Consider the following 14,370-nt stretch of genomic DNA (forward strand, 5'->3'; position numbering starts at 1 on the left):
GATCACTTTTCACTATCAAGAACAGACTACTAAAAACCGGGAAAGACCCCCCCCCGTCCATTCATCGCTCAATCTGACATTAGTTTTCACCCGTATACAGTGATCACTGTAGGACTATACAGTAATCCCTGTTCTCTATAGGACTTTGAACTACAATGTCGCTCCAAGCATAGCCTATTTGTAGAGTTGACTTTTAAACTGAGAACAACTTAAATCACTCTATGATAATTTAAATCATTCCCCCTTAATCAAGAATAAAACATACTGACCTTATCGCCGACTGGGAAAGCAATGTTCGTTGTATCTAGTCACTCTCTCTGTTCTCTGTGATAATACGCAGGCCTGTTTAAGTTAACCTCAATTCAGAGGTCAGGTCTTTAGTAAAACGAGTCAAACTCGTCTGTGCACGATTTTCAGCGTATTACCTTCAGATAACAGATAAAGATATTTAGATCCGGCTCGAAGGACCAAATTGATAGAGGAATTTTAAATTCCCTTATGTTTTATTGCCAAAACCAATTAAATTCGCACTCATTTCTAATTCATGATAAGTTGTAAGTTTATCATTTGCATGAATTAGCAAGAGACCAGTCTTAAAAAACAAGTTCAGCATTTATTCTTGATGAGTACTGACCCAAAATACAAAGAACATTACATTTTAAATCTGAAGAAGACATAAAATGACATCATCAGTTACACCCCCTCTCCCAGTCTTACAATGGCGTAGTATTCGGTCCTGGAGATAGTTTCACTCCCCTCATAAACTACATTCCAACCTGCCTAAAGGATATACTTCTCTCTGCTAATGGAATCCAACCAAAACATTCTTATCTGTTTGAAGTACTATCTTATCTCTGCTTTAAAACTTTCCCAGGAGACACAGACACAATTAATTTCTGCTTACATTTTCAGTAACAGTACAATTAAGAACCAAGCTCTAAAACCCAATCAAGCTTTTTTTTCAAATCATAACATAATAGTATTAGCATGAATGGTTCTAATCATTAAAGTATACATAATTGATCATCTAAACTATATTTTCCTCTATCAGTATTCAAACTTATTTGGCCTATCACATTAATAATATGTTTAATTTAGGCATATCCACATAAAAATAGGCTTTCAACTTGTAGGCGTTGCAATATAGGCTGTCATTTTGGGTACAGGTGTCATGTGGAATAATTTTAGAACTCTGTTTTATAACTTTTTTTATTATAGGGCTCTCCTTAAAAAGAGACCCTAGCTCACAGGCCTCTAAATATAGCCTCCAAATACATTTTTTACATAATAGTTAAAGCACGTGCAGTGGCCGATAGGAAAGATGTCACTCAGGACAGTTTATGACCAAGACGTAATCAATATTTAGTTTTGTCTTGTTTTAGATATGGATATATCCTCTGCGTGATGGGGTTGTGCATCGCAAATGGCTAGGACAAGCCTACATACCGAGTCGGATTCACTAACACTCAAAATGCCTAATATAAAGGCCTACAGTCCGTGCTCCAAATACTGGAAAAAGTGTGATTCATTAGTTTACATGATCACCACAATAGCCCCACACAGCTATAAAATGAAAATTCTGCCATTATATAACACACAACAGCATGGCATATTTATATACGAGTTGATTTAGGTTTATTCCACTAACATCTGGGCTCGAGTTGCTTGATTGACTAGCTAATTTCAACTAGCTACGTTCGGTTCATGTCCTTTGCAGATGCCAGATCACTGACAAAAGTTTGTACGCATAAAAAAGATCTGTAAACTATTAAAGGGATGTGTAAAGTAAGAATTTAACGTGTAAATTGGGCGGCAGGGTAGCCTAGTAGTTAGAGCGTTGGATTAGTAACCGAAAGGGTGCAAGTTGAAATCCCCGAGCTGACAAGGTACAAATCTGTGGTTCTGCCTCTGAACAGGCAGTTAAACCACTGTTCCTAGGCCGTCATTGAAAATAAGAATTTGTTCTGACTTAAAGGTAAAAAATATATATACTTTAAAAAAAAATCATAGCCGTAACATAAGGTTTGTACATTGGACAGATATGTTTCACACATGGTTTTTATTACGATCCAAACAAGTCACATATGGATTTTCTTACGATCCTAATGATATGCATGTTCAAGCTTTGGCAGGTATCTGGCTCCATAGATTTCCCCCCAATCCACCCCACAACAAAGGATTTTTGTTGTCATTATTGCCTCTGCTATAACCCTGCTCACAATCTGCGAACAACAACGTGAGATAAAGAGTAATAGGATGAACTGTGATCTATGCTTCAAAACCTTCATTTTACATTACACTTTGAGATACAATTGTGTACCTTTACATATGTCCAAGCAACGTTACATATTATATTTCTAATGATGTACAGTAAATTGCACGCTTTTGGTCCTAATGGAAATACGCTAAAAGTTGAGCTTGAAAGCAATCTAACAGTGTTAATACTGGTTCAATGTGACATTACCAAGGCGTATCAATCAGTCCCGAATCAGACAAACCATTCCCAAACCACGACACCAGTGTCATGCCACTTAAAGGCGATGCAAAAAAATAAGGAGCAATCACGGTGCCACTTTTGACAGGAAGCATTCATAGAAAACAGAGAGAGAGAGAGAAACACACGGACTGAGGTGCGAGTCAGAGGGAGGAGACCACATTTTCCAAGGTGGCGAGCTTCTAATCTGGTCAGGATAACTGGTACTTCTCTGAGAGTCGACAGATATGGATAAGGCACATCTGTACAGTCGTGGCCAAAAGTTTTGAGAATGACTCAAATATTAATTTTCACAAAGTCTGCTGCCTCAGTTTGTAGGATGGCTATGTGTATATACTCCAGAATGTTATGAAGAGAGATCAGATGAATTGCAATTAATTGCAAAGTCCCTCTTTGCCATGCAAATGAACTGAATCCCCCCAAAACATTTCCACTGCATTTCAGCCCAGCCCTGCCACAAAAGGACCAGCTGACATCATGTCAGTGATTCTCTCGTTAACACAGGTGTGAGTGTTGACGAGGACAAGGATGGAGATCACTCTGTCATGCTGATTGAGGTCGAATAACAGACTGGAAGCTTAAAAAGAAGGGTGGTGCTTGGAATCATTGTTCTTCCTCTGTCAGCTATGGCGCTACCATGCCATGCCAAAAGTAAAGCATCTTTAGACCATTCATGTGTGGGGTTGCTTCTCAGCCAAGGGAGTGAGCTCACTCACAATTTTGCCTAAGAACACAGCCATGAATAAAGAATGGTACCAACACATCCTCCGAGAGCAACTTCTCCCAACCATCCTGGAACAGTTTGGTGACGAACATTGCATTTTCCAGCATGATGGAGCACCTTGACATAAGGCAAAAGTGATAACTAAGTGGCTCGGGGAACAAAACATCAATATTTTGGGTCCATGGCCAGGAGGCTCCCCAGACCTTAATCCCATTGAGAACTTGTGGTCAATCCTCAAGAGGCAGATGGACAAACAAAAACCCACAAATTCTGACAAATTCCAAGCATTGATTATGCAAGAATAGGCTGCCATCAGTCAGGCTGTGGCCCAGAAGTTAATTGACAGCATGCCAGGGCAGATTGCAGAGGTCTTGAAAAAGAAGGGTCACCACTGCAAATATTGACTCTTTGCATCAACTTCATGTAATTGTCAATAAAAGCCTTTTACACTTATGAAATGCTTGTAATTATACTTCAGTATTCCATAGTAACATCTGACAAAAATATCTAAAGACACTGAATCAGCAAACTTTGTGGAAATTAATATTTGTGTCATTCTCAAAACTTTTGGCCACGACTGTAGGCAGTCCTGGTGTCTTGAGCGAGGTAAGCTTGTTTTCGATTCGCACCTTGGCTCTAACTCTTCGATGTTGGCATAACTTTAAGGTGTAAATGGTAGGGTGTTTACATCCCCCATTACACTGTTTATACCTATCCAGACCCCTGCAAACATAGAATAGTTAGGGCCAAGGGAAAGATGTAGGGAGCGAACTGGCATCGACAGAGAGTCTGCTGAGAAAAGCGTGTTGGGCAAGCAGCATCTTGTTATATCTGCCACACCATCCAGGTTGGGCTGAACTGAATCCTAACAGGCTATACTTATTGGGGGATGAATGAACCTTGCAGCCCTCCTATGACAAATGGCACGGGCTTCTAGTCACATTAGTGACGCATGCTATTTTTTTCTTCCAGTAACTCCTTGTCTCTGTACACCCAACAAAGCCCAGGAAGGCTTGGCTGCTTTAGAACGGTATGGAGCACCAGATGTAGCAGCAGCTCTCTTTCAAACAGGTTAATATTAAAGGCCCACCAACACCTATCAATGCCCATTGTTGTTACTGCAGCTGGCAAAAGAGGAGACGATGCTGGATGCCCTCCCCTGTTCTTTCCCAGGACCAGCCACTCTCCTAGGGGCTGTATGGTGGGGGCTTCTCATCGTGGGGGGGAGTAAGGGGGAGAGTAGCTTGGGGGGGACCAGGGTGGGCCACATGCGGCTGGCCCCTATGCGGCTAGCCCCTGACTGGGAGTCATCAGACAGGCCAGAAGAGTCAGGGAACATCATGCTGGAGCCCTGAGGAGAAGGGAGGGAGAAGATGAGCCAGAGTTAAAACAAGACAGATGACTTGAGTTTGTACAGTACTCATCCTATGATCAAGCAGTAAGGACAGAATCTTAACTTGAAATCCACCAGTGTAACTTGAATTTGTGCATATTTACCATTGACATAAATGTGTGATCTCCTAAAAATTTTGACTTACCAACACATAGTTCAAGTTAGTCTTCAGTCCTAATGCATTATTCATGTTAGTTGTGGCTATGTGGGGGATAATGTATGATGGGTATTAGTAGTATATTACCTGCAGGTCGTAGGCAGTGTAGGGTGGCAGGTAGGGGGCAGTGTTGAGGTAGGAGTTGAATGAGGGGGTGCTGGGAGCTGGAAACTCTAAGGGGAAAGAGGCTGCAGGAAGGGGCTCTGATTCACACGAGTCAGGGGTCAACATGGGCGTCTGTCCAAAACACAAAAAAATAATGGGCAATACTGATACCTGTGGTTCATGGTGTGTGCACGTCACAAAGGGCAACAATAAGGGCCACATATATTGAGAATTTGCATTCCGGGGGGGGGTAACTGGACTTGTCGAATAATAACCGCTTGCTTTCCTTTTGTCTGTTGAAAAACACCTTAAAACGTTATGCTAGGATGTGCCCTAATAAATACAACCCTGCTTCTCATCTCACCAAGTCCTTGAAACCTCCTAGCACGCCGGCAGTAATGATGCCCAGGAAGAGAGCGACAATGTTGAGAATGATGGCGGACCATAGCAGGTGGTGGAGGTGCACCACGTCCTCGCAGCTCCCCACCTCCGTGTACTCATGGTAGCCCCCCATAAGCTCCACACGGCTGGGCCAGTGTGTGAGAGAGGTGGGTGGACGAGATCAGGGAGGAGAAAGAGTAAAGACAGACAGAAGTAAGAACCACCTTATTGAGATGCAAGGCTAAAGAGAAATGTGTAATGCCTACGACATTCATTGTGACAAATGACAGGCAAGCATAAATCCCAAATCAACAACATAGAAATTAACACAAGTGCACCTTTGGTTGTAAAACAGATGACAGTTTCAAATCAAGTTGGAAATGGGGAATTACTGTAGCTACAGCTACTAGAGAGAGAGAGAGTTGGGGGAAACGGGTATGAGGATTGGTATTCATGTAGGAGTGAGGGCAGGGCATCCAATCATTTCCATGGTGGATTCCAAGCAGGAAGACTCTTACTCTTAAAATCAACCACACCAACAATAATGTTTCATAAGGGGCTAAAAGAAAGGGACCTATTTCTAAATCATGGACGTTTTCCTAAAAAATTTCAAAACATCTTTATTCACATGTCCCAAAAGAAGGTGTTCTCTGAAACATAAGCAGTGCTGACCTTAAAGCTACTAAAAAGACACTAAAACAACAAGTGTATACATTTGAGGCAAACAAGTAAATAATCAATCAATTGAGCTGAGTTTAGCTGCCCCTCAGGCAGAAAAATAATCAAAACAATCCTCTAATGATAGGAATTTGCAAAGGAGGCTTAGCAAACTCACTTGCCACAGTTGTAGAGGTCACAGCAGTAACAGGTATTGGATTTCACACGTAAATTACAAGTAGCCCGGGATGCTGTCTGGCAGTGAACCTAGATTTAACACAGATAGTCACTGTTATGACATGGTAAAGCAAATGGGTCATGGTAAAGCAAATGGGTCTATATTATGTGAAACTGATGGATTTTCAACTCTAAGGCAACATTTAAACAACTTTAAGGCAACTTTTCAACTAAAATGGTGATATGAGGTCAACAGGAATGAAGTGTGCACTCACATCTTCATAATCAACAGAGGGTTTGGAATTGGCGTGGAAATCACAGCGACCGGCGTAGTAGGGTCTAAGGTCCTGGGGTGCAACACAAAGTCATTATATCCACATTTTATTCTACTGATTAGGTTTTACACATCAGTAAAGAAACAACAGCAGTAGACCCAAGACCCACTGCAATTTGCATACCGCCCAAACAGATCCACATATGATGCAATCTCTATTACACTTCACACTGCCCTTTCCCACCTGGACAAAAGGAACACTTATGTGAAAATGCTATTCATTGACTACAGCTCAGCGGTCAACACCATAGTACCATCACTAAGTACCATCACTAAACTAAGGATCCTGGGACTAAACACCTCCCTCTGCAACTGGATCCTGGACTTCCTGACGGGCTGCCCCCAGGTGGTGAGGGTAGGACTTCAGGAAACAGCAGAGGGAACACCCCCCTATCCAAATCGATGGAACAGTAGTGGAGAGGGTAGCAAGTTTTAAGTTCCTCGGCATACACATCACAGACAAACTGAATTGGTCCACTCACACTGACAGCGTCGTGAAGAAGGCGCAGCAGCGCCTCTTCAACCTCAGGAGGCTGAAGAAATTTGGCTTGTCACCAAAAGCACTCACAAACTTCTACAGATGCACAATCGAGAGCATCCTGGCGGGCTGTATCACCGCCTGGTACGGCAACTGCTCCGCCCTCAACCGTAAGGCTCTCCAGAGGGTAGTGAGGTCTGCACAACGCATCACCGGGGGCAAACTACCTGCCCTCCAGGACACCTACACCACCCGATGTTACAGGAAGGCCATAAAGATCATCAAGGACATCAACCACCCGAACCACTGCCTGTTCACCCCGCTATCATCCAGAAGGCGAGGTCAGTACAGGTGCATCAAAGCTGGGACCGAGAGACTGAAAAACAGCTTCTATCTCAAGGCCATCAGACTGTTAAACAGCCACCACTAACATTGAGTGGCTGCTGCCAACACACTGTCATTGACACTGACCCAACTCCAGCCACTTTAATAATGGGAATTGATGGGAAATGATGTAAATATATCACTAGCCACTTTAAACAATGCTACCTTATATAATGTTACTTACCCTACATTATTCACCTCATATGCATATGTATATACTGTACTCTACATCATCGACTGCATCCTTATGTAATACATGTATCACTAGCCACTTTAACTATGCCACTTTGTTTACTTTGTCTACATACTCATCTCATATGTATATACTGTACTCGATACCATCTACCGTATGCTGCTCTGTACCATCACTCATTCATATATCCTTATGTACATATTCCTTATCCCCTTACACTGTGTATAAGACAGTAGTTTTGGAATTGTTAGTTAGATTACTTGTTGGTTATCACTGCATTGAACTAGAAGCACAAGCATTTCGCTACACTCGCATTAACATCTGCTAACCATGTGTATGTGACAAATACAATTTGATTTGATTTGATTTAGGTAGCAACACATCTGCCACTATGATCCTCAACACTGGAGCTCCCCAGGGGTGCGTGCTCAGTCCCCTCCTGTAATCCCTGTTCACCCACGACTGCATGGCCAGGCACGACTCCAACACCATCATTAAGTTTGCAGACGACACAACAGTGGTAGGCCTGATCACTGACAACGACGAGACAGCCTATAGGGAGGAGGTCAGAGACCTGGCCGTGTGGTGACAGAATAACAACCTATCCCTCAACGTAACCAAGACTAAGGAGATGATTGTGGACAACAGGAAAAGGAGGACCGAGCACACCCCCATTCTCATCGACGGGGCTGTAGTGGAGCAGGTTGAGAGCTTCAAGTTCCTCGGTGTCCACATCAACAACAAACTAGAATGGTCCAAACACACCAAGACAGTCGTGAAGAGGGCACGACAAAGCCTATTCCCCTCAGGAAACTAAAAAGATTTGGTATGGGTCCTGAGATCCTCAAAAGGTTCTACAGCTGCAACATCGAGATCATCCTGATTGGTTGCATCACTGCCTGGTACGGCAATTGCTCGGCCTCTGACCGCAAGGCACTACAGGGGGTAGTGCGTACGGCCCAGTACATCACTGGGGCTAAGCTGCCTGCCATCCAGGACCTCTACACCAAGCGGTGTCAGAGGAAGGCCCTAAAAATTGTCAAAGACCCCAGCCACCCCAGTCATAGACTGTTCTCTCTACTACCGCATGGCAAGCGGTACCGGAGTGCCAAGTCTAGGACAAAAAGGCTTCTCAACAATTTTTACCCCCAAGCAATAAGACTCCTGAACAGGTAATCAAATGGGTACCTGGACTATTTGCATTGTGTCCCCCCCCCCCCGAACCCCTCTTTTTACACTGCCGCTACTCTCTGTTTATCATATATGTATAGTCACTTTAACTATACATTCATGTACATACTACCTCAATTGGGCCGACCAACCAGTGCTCCCTCAGAATTGGCTAACCGGGCTATCTGCATTGTTTATCTGCACCCACCAACCCCTCTTTTACGCTACTGCTACTCTCTGTTCATCATATATGCATAGTCACTTTAACCATATCTACATGTACATACTACCTCAATCCTCCTGACTGATTGTCTGTATGTAGCCTCGCTACTGTATATAGCCTGTCTTTTTACTGTTGTTTAATTTCTTTACTTACCTATTGTTCACCTAACACCTTTTTTTGCACTATTGGTTAGAGCCTGTAAGTAAGCATTTCACTGTAAAGTCTACACCGGTTGTATTCGGCGCACGTGACAAATAAACTTAGATTTGATTTGAACAGCATCAACCACACCAGCAGAGTACACTCCAACAACACAAGATGCAAATGAACTTGTATCATAATCTATGCGTAAGTAACCTGTATGTAAACAATAATTTCTCATGGAAAATTGAAAAGGTACAAAACAATGATGTCATCAAGTGGCAATGGTCAGATTCTATATTAAATCAGTTATTGGTGGGGTTACTATGTAATAACACTGAAACAGTGACATTCCATATGACTGCATGGTATCTGTGCATCTGTCTTCTGTATGATTGCTGCTTAGAACTTGGCTTACTCGCTGTGTTTGTTACTGGTACTCACAATGTGTCTTGCTGCAAACACCCCATCCACAATGGCACAGCAGAAGGCAGCCACCACTCCGAAACTGATGAACATAATGGACACCACCAGCTGGAAGACACACAAAGAGTGACGAGAGAAGCAAAGTGTTATCCACTCGGACCTTTGTCTTATTATCTTCCATAGCAAAGTCAAATCAAGGGAAATATTCCATGAACATTCCATGAATAAATCATTGTGTTTGTTGTTCTGCATCTAATTGGATGTTTGTTGTCTACTGTTAGCTGTTTGCTCCTCATCCAGTTTTTGTGTGTAAAGGCTGACAAGCTACACACTCATTCTTCATTTCGGGAGCTAGGGGGAGTAGCTACGCCCCTGGCAACACCCCACGGCTCTCATCTGCTGTTCCGTCCATACATTCTTGCGTGGACATCTGTCCCCCTCCTCTTACACATGATTATTTCTGGATCCATCTCGCAAGAAGCCCTAAGATACATGTTCTGACAGCCATGCTAAAATCCCTGTGAGCCAACTGTGACATTCTGCTAGAGAAGGTAGCAGTGTTTCTGTGCCCATGCCACATGAAGACCACAATTTGGGTGTAGTCTATCATTGCCAAGTGATTGTAGCTTAACGAATTGAATTGGGTTATTGGCGGTGTTTGTCTGCAGAGAGCTATAGAGGTGTGGCATAGAAACTAATATGGAAGCGCAGGCATAATATAAATACTCTTACCATCTGCCTCTTATTTTCTATCAAATGGGCTCCGATGATTCCGAGAAAGGAGCCTAGGCCCAGCTGAAAAAAGAGCACAATGTTGTTAGGTCACCAGTCGAACCAGACTAAATGGGAAATTAATTTGAATGGTAATAAAGACCAACAGCGAATAGAACACAACACTTAATTTCTGTTGACTCATTCAGGATCAGGAAATGGTCTTTCTATTTAGTTCACCCAAATTACTTTTCCCCGGAAATAATCAATCCCAATTATTGTGATAGAAAATGACCAAGTTCAAATTCTGTAGAAATGTTTCCTTGACCTAAGTGTAGCACATGTAATGTGGATGTGAAACTTACTCCTCAGCCTGAAGTGTCCCCGCTTGCGCCAATGAATAGCTAGATATTTGAGCGGCACTAACTGGTAAGACGCTTCAGGAGGGCAGTCACGTGTACTAGCAAGGCAGAGGTCCCGAGTTCGTGCCAGGTATGGGCTGAATTGGGAGGAAGTGGTACTTGATAAAGGCCTTTGCAAACTGTACGATTTTAGCCTAATTTATGCCATGATTTTGACTTCTCAGACCACGTTGTGGGCAAATTCTTAGGTCGTAAACAATCGTTGTACGTCTTGTCTTGTTCAGTGTGACAGGGTCTAGGTCTGATTAAGTAGCGAAAAGGTTCTAGTAGCATCCAACTTTTTTGCCTTTATCGTGTAGTGTGTGGCTGGTGTTACGATCCCGGTGACTAACCAATAGGAACACTGCCGACACTGAGTATAGTCAGATTAATATAATAGTTTGATTTAAATATTTCCCTAAAACTTCCTGTTTACATAACATCTGAAATAGGCTACCTGATGGGATAAATGCACAAAATGTCCAATCAAAATAAATGTTTTACCATTGGGAAAGCCTATTTGATTCTGAGTTCGAACATATAAAGTTTGTATGTGAAAACTATTTATTTAGGTTTTTCCGAATTCACTTCACTTACGCATAAGCATAGAGTGAGACATGCGCTGCTGGCACATGTGCAGATCAAATACACTGCTGCAGTTGACGTAGCCTACGTTGGCTGACGTAGCGTCACAAGCAAATCACAGAATGTGTCGACAGAACACATTTGAAGCAAATCTTACAATCTGGCCAGGTTGAGATCAAGATTGTAATTTGGTAACGTCGCACAGTGTGACGTTGTTAAGGCTTTAAGCAAGCAGCATGACTTCCTTTACAGTGGTGCCGTGACCCAGGTCTACAGTTGCACTCAGCTCAACACCGGGGTCGCTGTTGATTATGTTTGAGCAGTGGATGTTGCACATGGGGATGTGAAACTTACTCCTCAGCCTAAAATGTCCCCACTTGCGCCAGTGAATAGCTAGCATTTCACATGGCGTGGACTGGTAAGACGCTTCAGGAGGGCGGTGACATATGCTAGCAAGGCAGAGGTCACAGTTTGCGCCAGGTATGGGCCGAATCGGGAGGAAGTGGTACTTGCTAAGCAAGCATTGTGGCGTCATTTACATATGCTTAGATCTATAAATGATAGCATAGGTGTCCAAGATCATCACCCTATTACTCTCATCAATCCAACTAGGGTTGCAAAGGGTCGGAAACTTTCCGCTAATATTACATAATTTTTCCGGACATGTTCCATGGGTAGTTAAGCCTGGGAATTTTGCTTAAATTCATCAAAAAAGTTAGCTTACAACAGTGAACTGTCATTGTGGGATACACATAAGGCAATTCTAGCTTTTGTGGCATATTTTGGTTAAACTGTCCCCAATTCAAGGGAATTGCAACCCTCTGCATGCACAGTGCATTCTTCCATCACATGTGCAGTGCACTCTTCCATCATATATACAGCTGATTCTCATGATCTTCCACACTAATGAGATGCTATTGAGCCCACACTACTACACTGTCTGAGCCAAGGACTACATGCTTTCTGGTAAATTTTGATTTCAATACTGGGTGGGGTGAATATATTTTATATGACATACATGATTTTTTGTGAATGAGTAAATAGTAGCCTACAGAAACGTGTGTTTAAATCAAAACTAGCTAGTTTTTGCCATCATGTGGGTTTTAGCTTGCTTAAGTCTGCTAACTGAGTGTTAATTCACCCATTTCCATGTTTTATTTTAAAACATGTATCTTACAAAGGACGTGTTTATCCTAACTACTTAACTATTTATCTGTACATGGAATTGTATTTGGGATATTTTTACTCATTTTTTTCTAATCTTCACGTGAAAATGCCATGGGCACTATCTGATGTGTGGAGACATTTCACTGCACCTAATATAGAAGGAAAAGCTGTGTACATTTGCAAATACTGTGCCAAATCATATGTGAAGAATGCAACAAAGATGCAGAATCATCTGGCCAAGTGCATAAAGTTCCCTCAGTGCTCACAACAAGCAACCTCTGACAAAATTCACTCTACCTATATTTGAGATGAAAATGATGAATCAGATACCTTGTTGATAGCAACAGCTCATGGTCCTCCTGGAATCAGAATTTTTTTTGGACTCAATGGAGGAACGTAGTCAGAGAAATACTGATGAAGGTTTTGCTCGAGCTGTGTATGCAACTGGTTCACCTCTGATACTCACAGGCAATGTATTTTGGAAGAGATTTCTGAATGTTCTTCTCCCATCATACACCCCTCCAACCAGACATGCTTTATCTACTCATTTGCTGGATGCAGAGTACAAACAGAGTTCAAGTGAAGGTCAAGCAGAGAAAGCAGACTGTATAGCATTAATCTCTGATGGGTGGTAAAATGTTTGTGGGCAAGGAATAATTGACTACATCTCCACCCCCCAACCAGTATTCTACAAGAGCACAGACACAAGGGACAACAGACACATTGGTCTCTACATTGCATATGAGCTGAAGGCAGTCATCAATGACCTTGGACCACAGAAAGTATTTGCACTGGTGACAGACAATGCTGTGAACATGAAGGCTGCTTGGTATAAAGTGGAGGAGTCCTACCTCACATCACACCCATTAGCTGTGCTGCTAATGCATTGAATCTGCTCCTCAAGGACATCATGGCACTGAAAACAATGGATACACTCTACAAGGAAACGGTTAGGTATGTGAAGGGCAATCAAGTTATAGCAGCAATCTACCTCACCAAGCAAAGTGAGAAGAATAAAGCGCCACATTGAAGCTGCCCAGCAACATCTGTGGGGATGGTGTTATCATCATGTTTGATAGTCTCCTGGAGGGGAAGGAGTCTCTCCAAGAAATGGCCATATCGCAGTCTGCCGATATGGACAGCCCCATCAAGAGGATCCTCCTGGATGATGTATTTTGGGAGAGAGTGGTAAGCAGCCTGAAATCTATAGAGGTAGCCATTGATGGATTTAGGGAGACAGTGCCACCCTGTCTGGTGTTCAGACTCCACTTTCAGATGTAAGAGAAGAAATCCGTACTGCCATGCCAACTTCACTGTTGTTCCAAGCAGAGGAAACTGCAGTTCTGAAATACATCAAAAGGCGTGAAGACCTCTGCCTGAAGCCACTCTGCAGCGTACAAGAGCATCCTGTCTGGTGCAGAGAACAACGAGGCCTATGGTGTCATTAATACCGTGTCTCGCCACCTTGGCCTGGATAAGGGCAAGATTCTTGGCAGTCTGGCGAAGTATACTTCCAAAATACGGGATTTGGGATGGAGATGCCAACATATCTGATCAGCCACCTGGTGGAAGGGACTTTGTGGATCTGAGGCTCTTTCCCCTGTTGCCTCCATCCTCCTCCAAATCTAACCAACATCAGCCGCCTCAGAGCGCAACTGGTCCTTGTTTGGGAACACACACACCAAAGCACGCAACAGACTGACCAATACAAGGGCTGGAAAATTGGTGGCCATCTGGGCAAATTTGAGGCTTTGTGAGCCTGACAACGAGCCATCCTCAACAAGGTTGGAAAATGACAGTGAAGATGAAGCCTGATAGTGAAGATATTCAGTGAAGATGTTCAAGAGGTGGACATTGAGGAGGTCCAGGGAGAAGACATGGAAGCATGAGAGGAAGACAATGAAAGCTTTAGTTTCTAGACTATAATTTTACAGATGTATATTGAAAACATTTTTGGGAGATGCAATGGATCATTGGGGATCATTCAAAAGAAATCATCCCATGAAGAGTCAACTCATTTAATTAAAGTTCAATTCATAACATTTTTATTATATACAGTGCCTTGCGAA

At 42.8% G+C, this 14,370-nt stretch overlaps 1 protein-coding gene across 2 annotated transcripts in view; it reads right to left on the reverse strand.

Moving 5' to 3' along the window:
* Positions 1–3,694: 3,694 nt before the first annotated feature.
* Positions 3,695–14,370, reverse strand: part of LOC124011537 (transmembrane protein 255A-like) — a 30,398-nt gene continuing 19,722 nt past the window's right edge. The window contains exons 3-9 of one of the 2 annotated variants that reach the window (XM_046324996.1): positions 10,170–10,232; positions 9,456–9,545; positions 6,364–6,435; positions 6,090–6,178; positions 5,238–5,400; positions 4,856–5,005; positions 3,695–4,569 (exon numbers count right to left, since the gene is read on the reverse strand). In XM_046324996.1, coding sequence (XP_046180952.1) covers positions 4,318–4,569; positions 4,856–5,005; positions 5,238–5,400; positions 6,090–6,178; positions 6,364–6,435; positions 9,456–9,545; positions 10,170–10,232 — 879 coding nt within the window. In that variant the 3' untranslated portion in view covers positions 3,695–4,317. Of the gene's footprint in view, positions 4,570–4,855; positions 5,006–5,237; positions 5,407–6,089; positions 6,179–6,363; positions 6,436–9,455; positions 9,546–10,169; positions 10,233–14,370 lie in introns of both variants that reach the window. The other variant, XM_046324995.1, reaches the window with a different exon arrangement.

This window comes from Oncorhynchus gorbuscha, linkage group LG23, assembly GCF_021184085.1.
Source record: "Oncorhynchus gorbuscha isolate QuinsamMale2020 ecotype Even-year linkage group LG23, OgorEven_v1.0, whole genome shotgun sequence".
Lineage (NCBI taxonomy): Eukaryota > Metazoa > Chordata > Actinopteri > Salmoniformes > Salmonidae > Oncorhynchus > Oncorhynchus gorbuscha.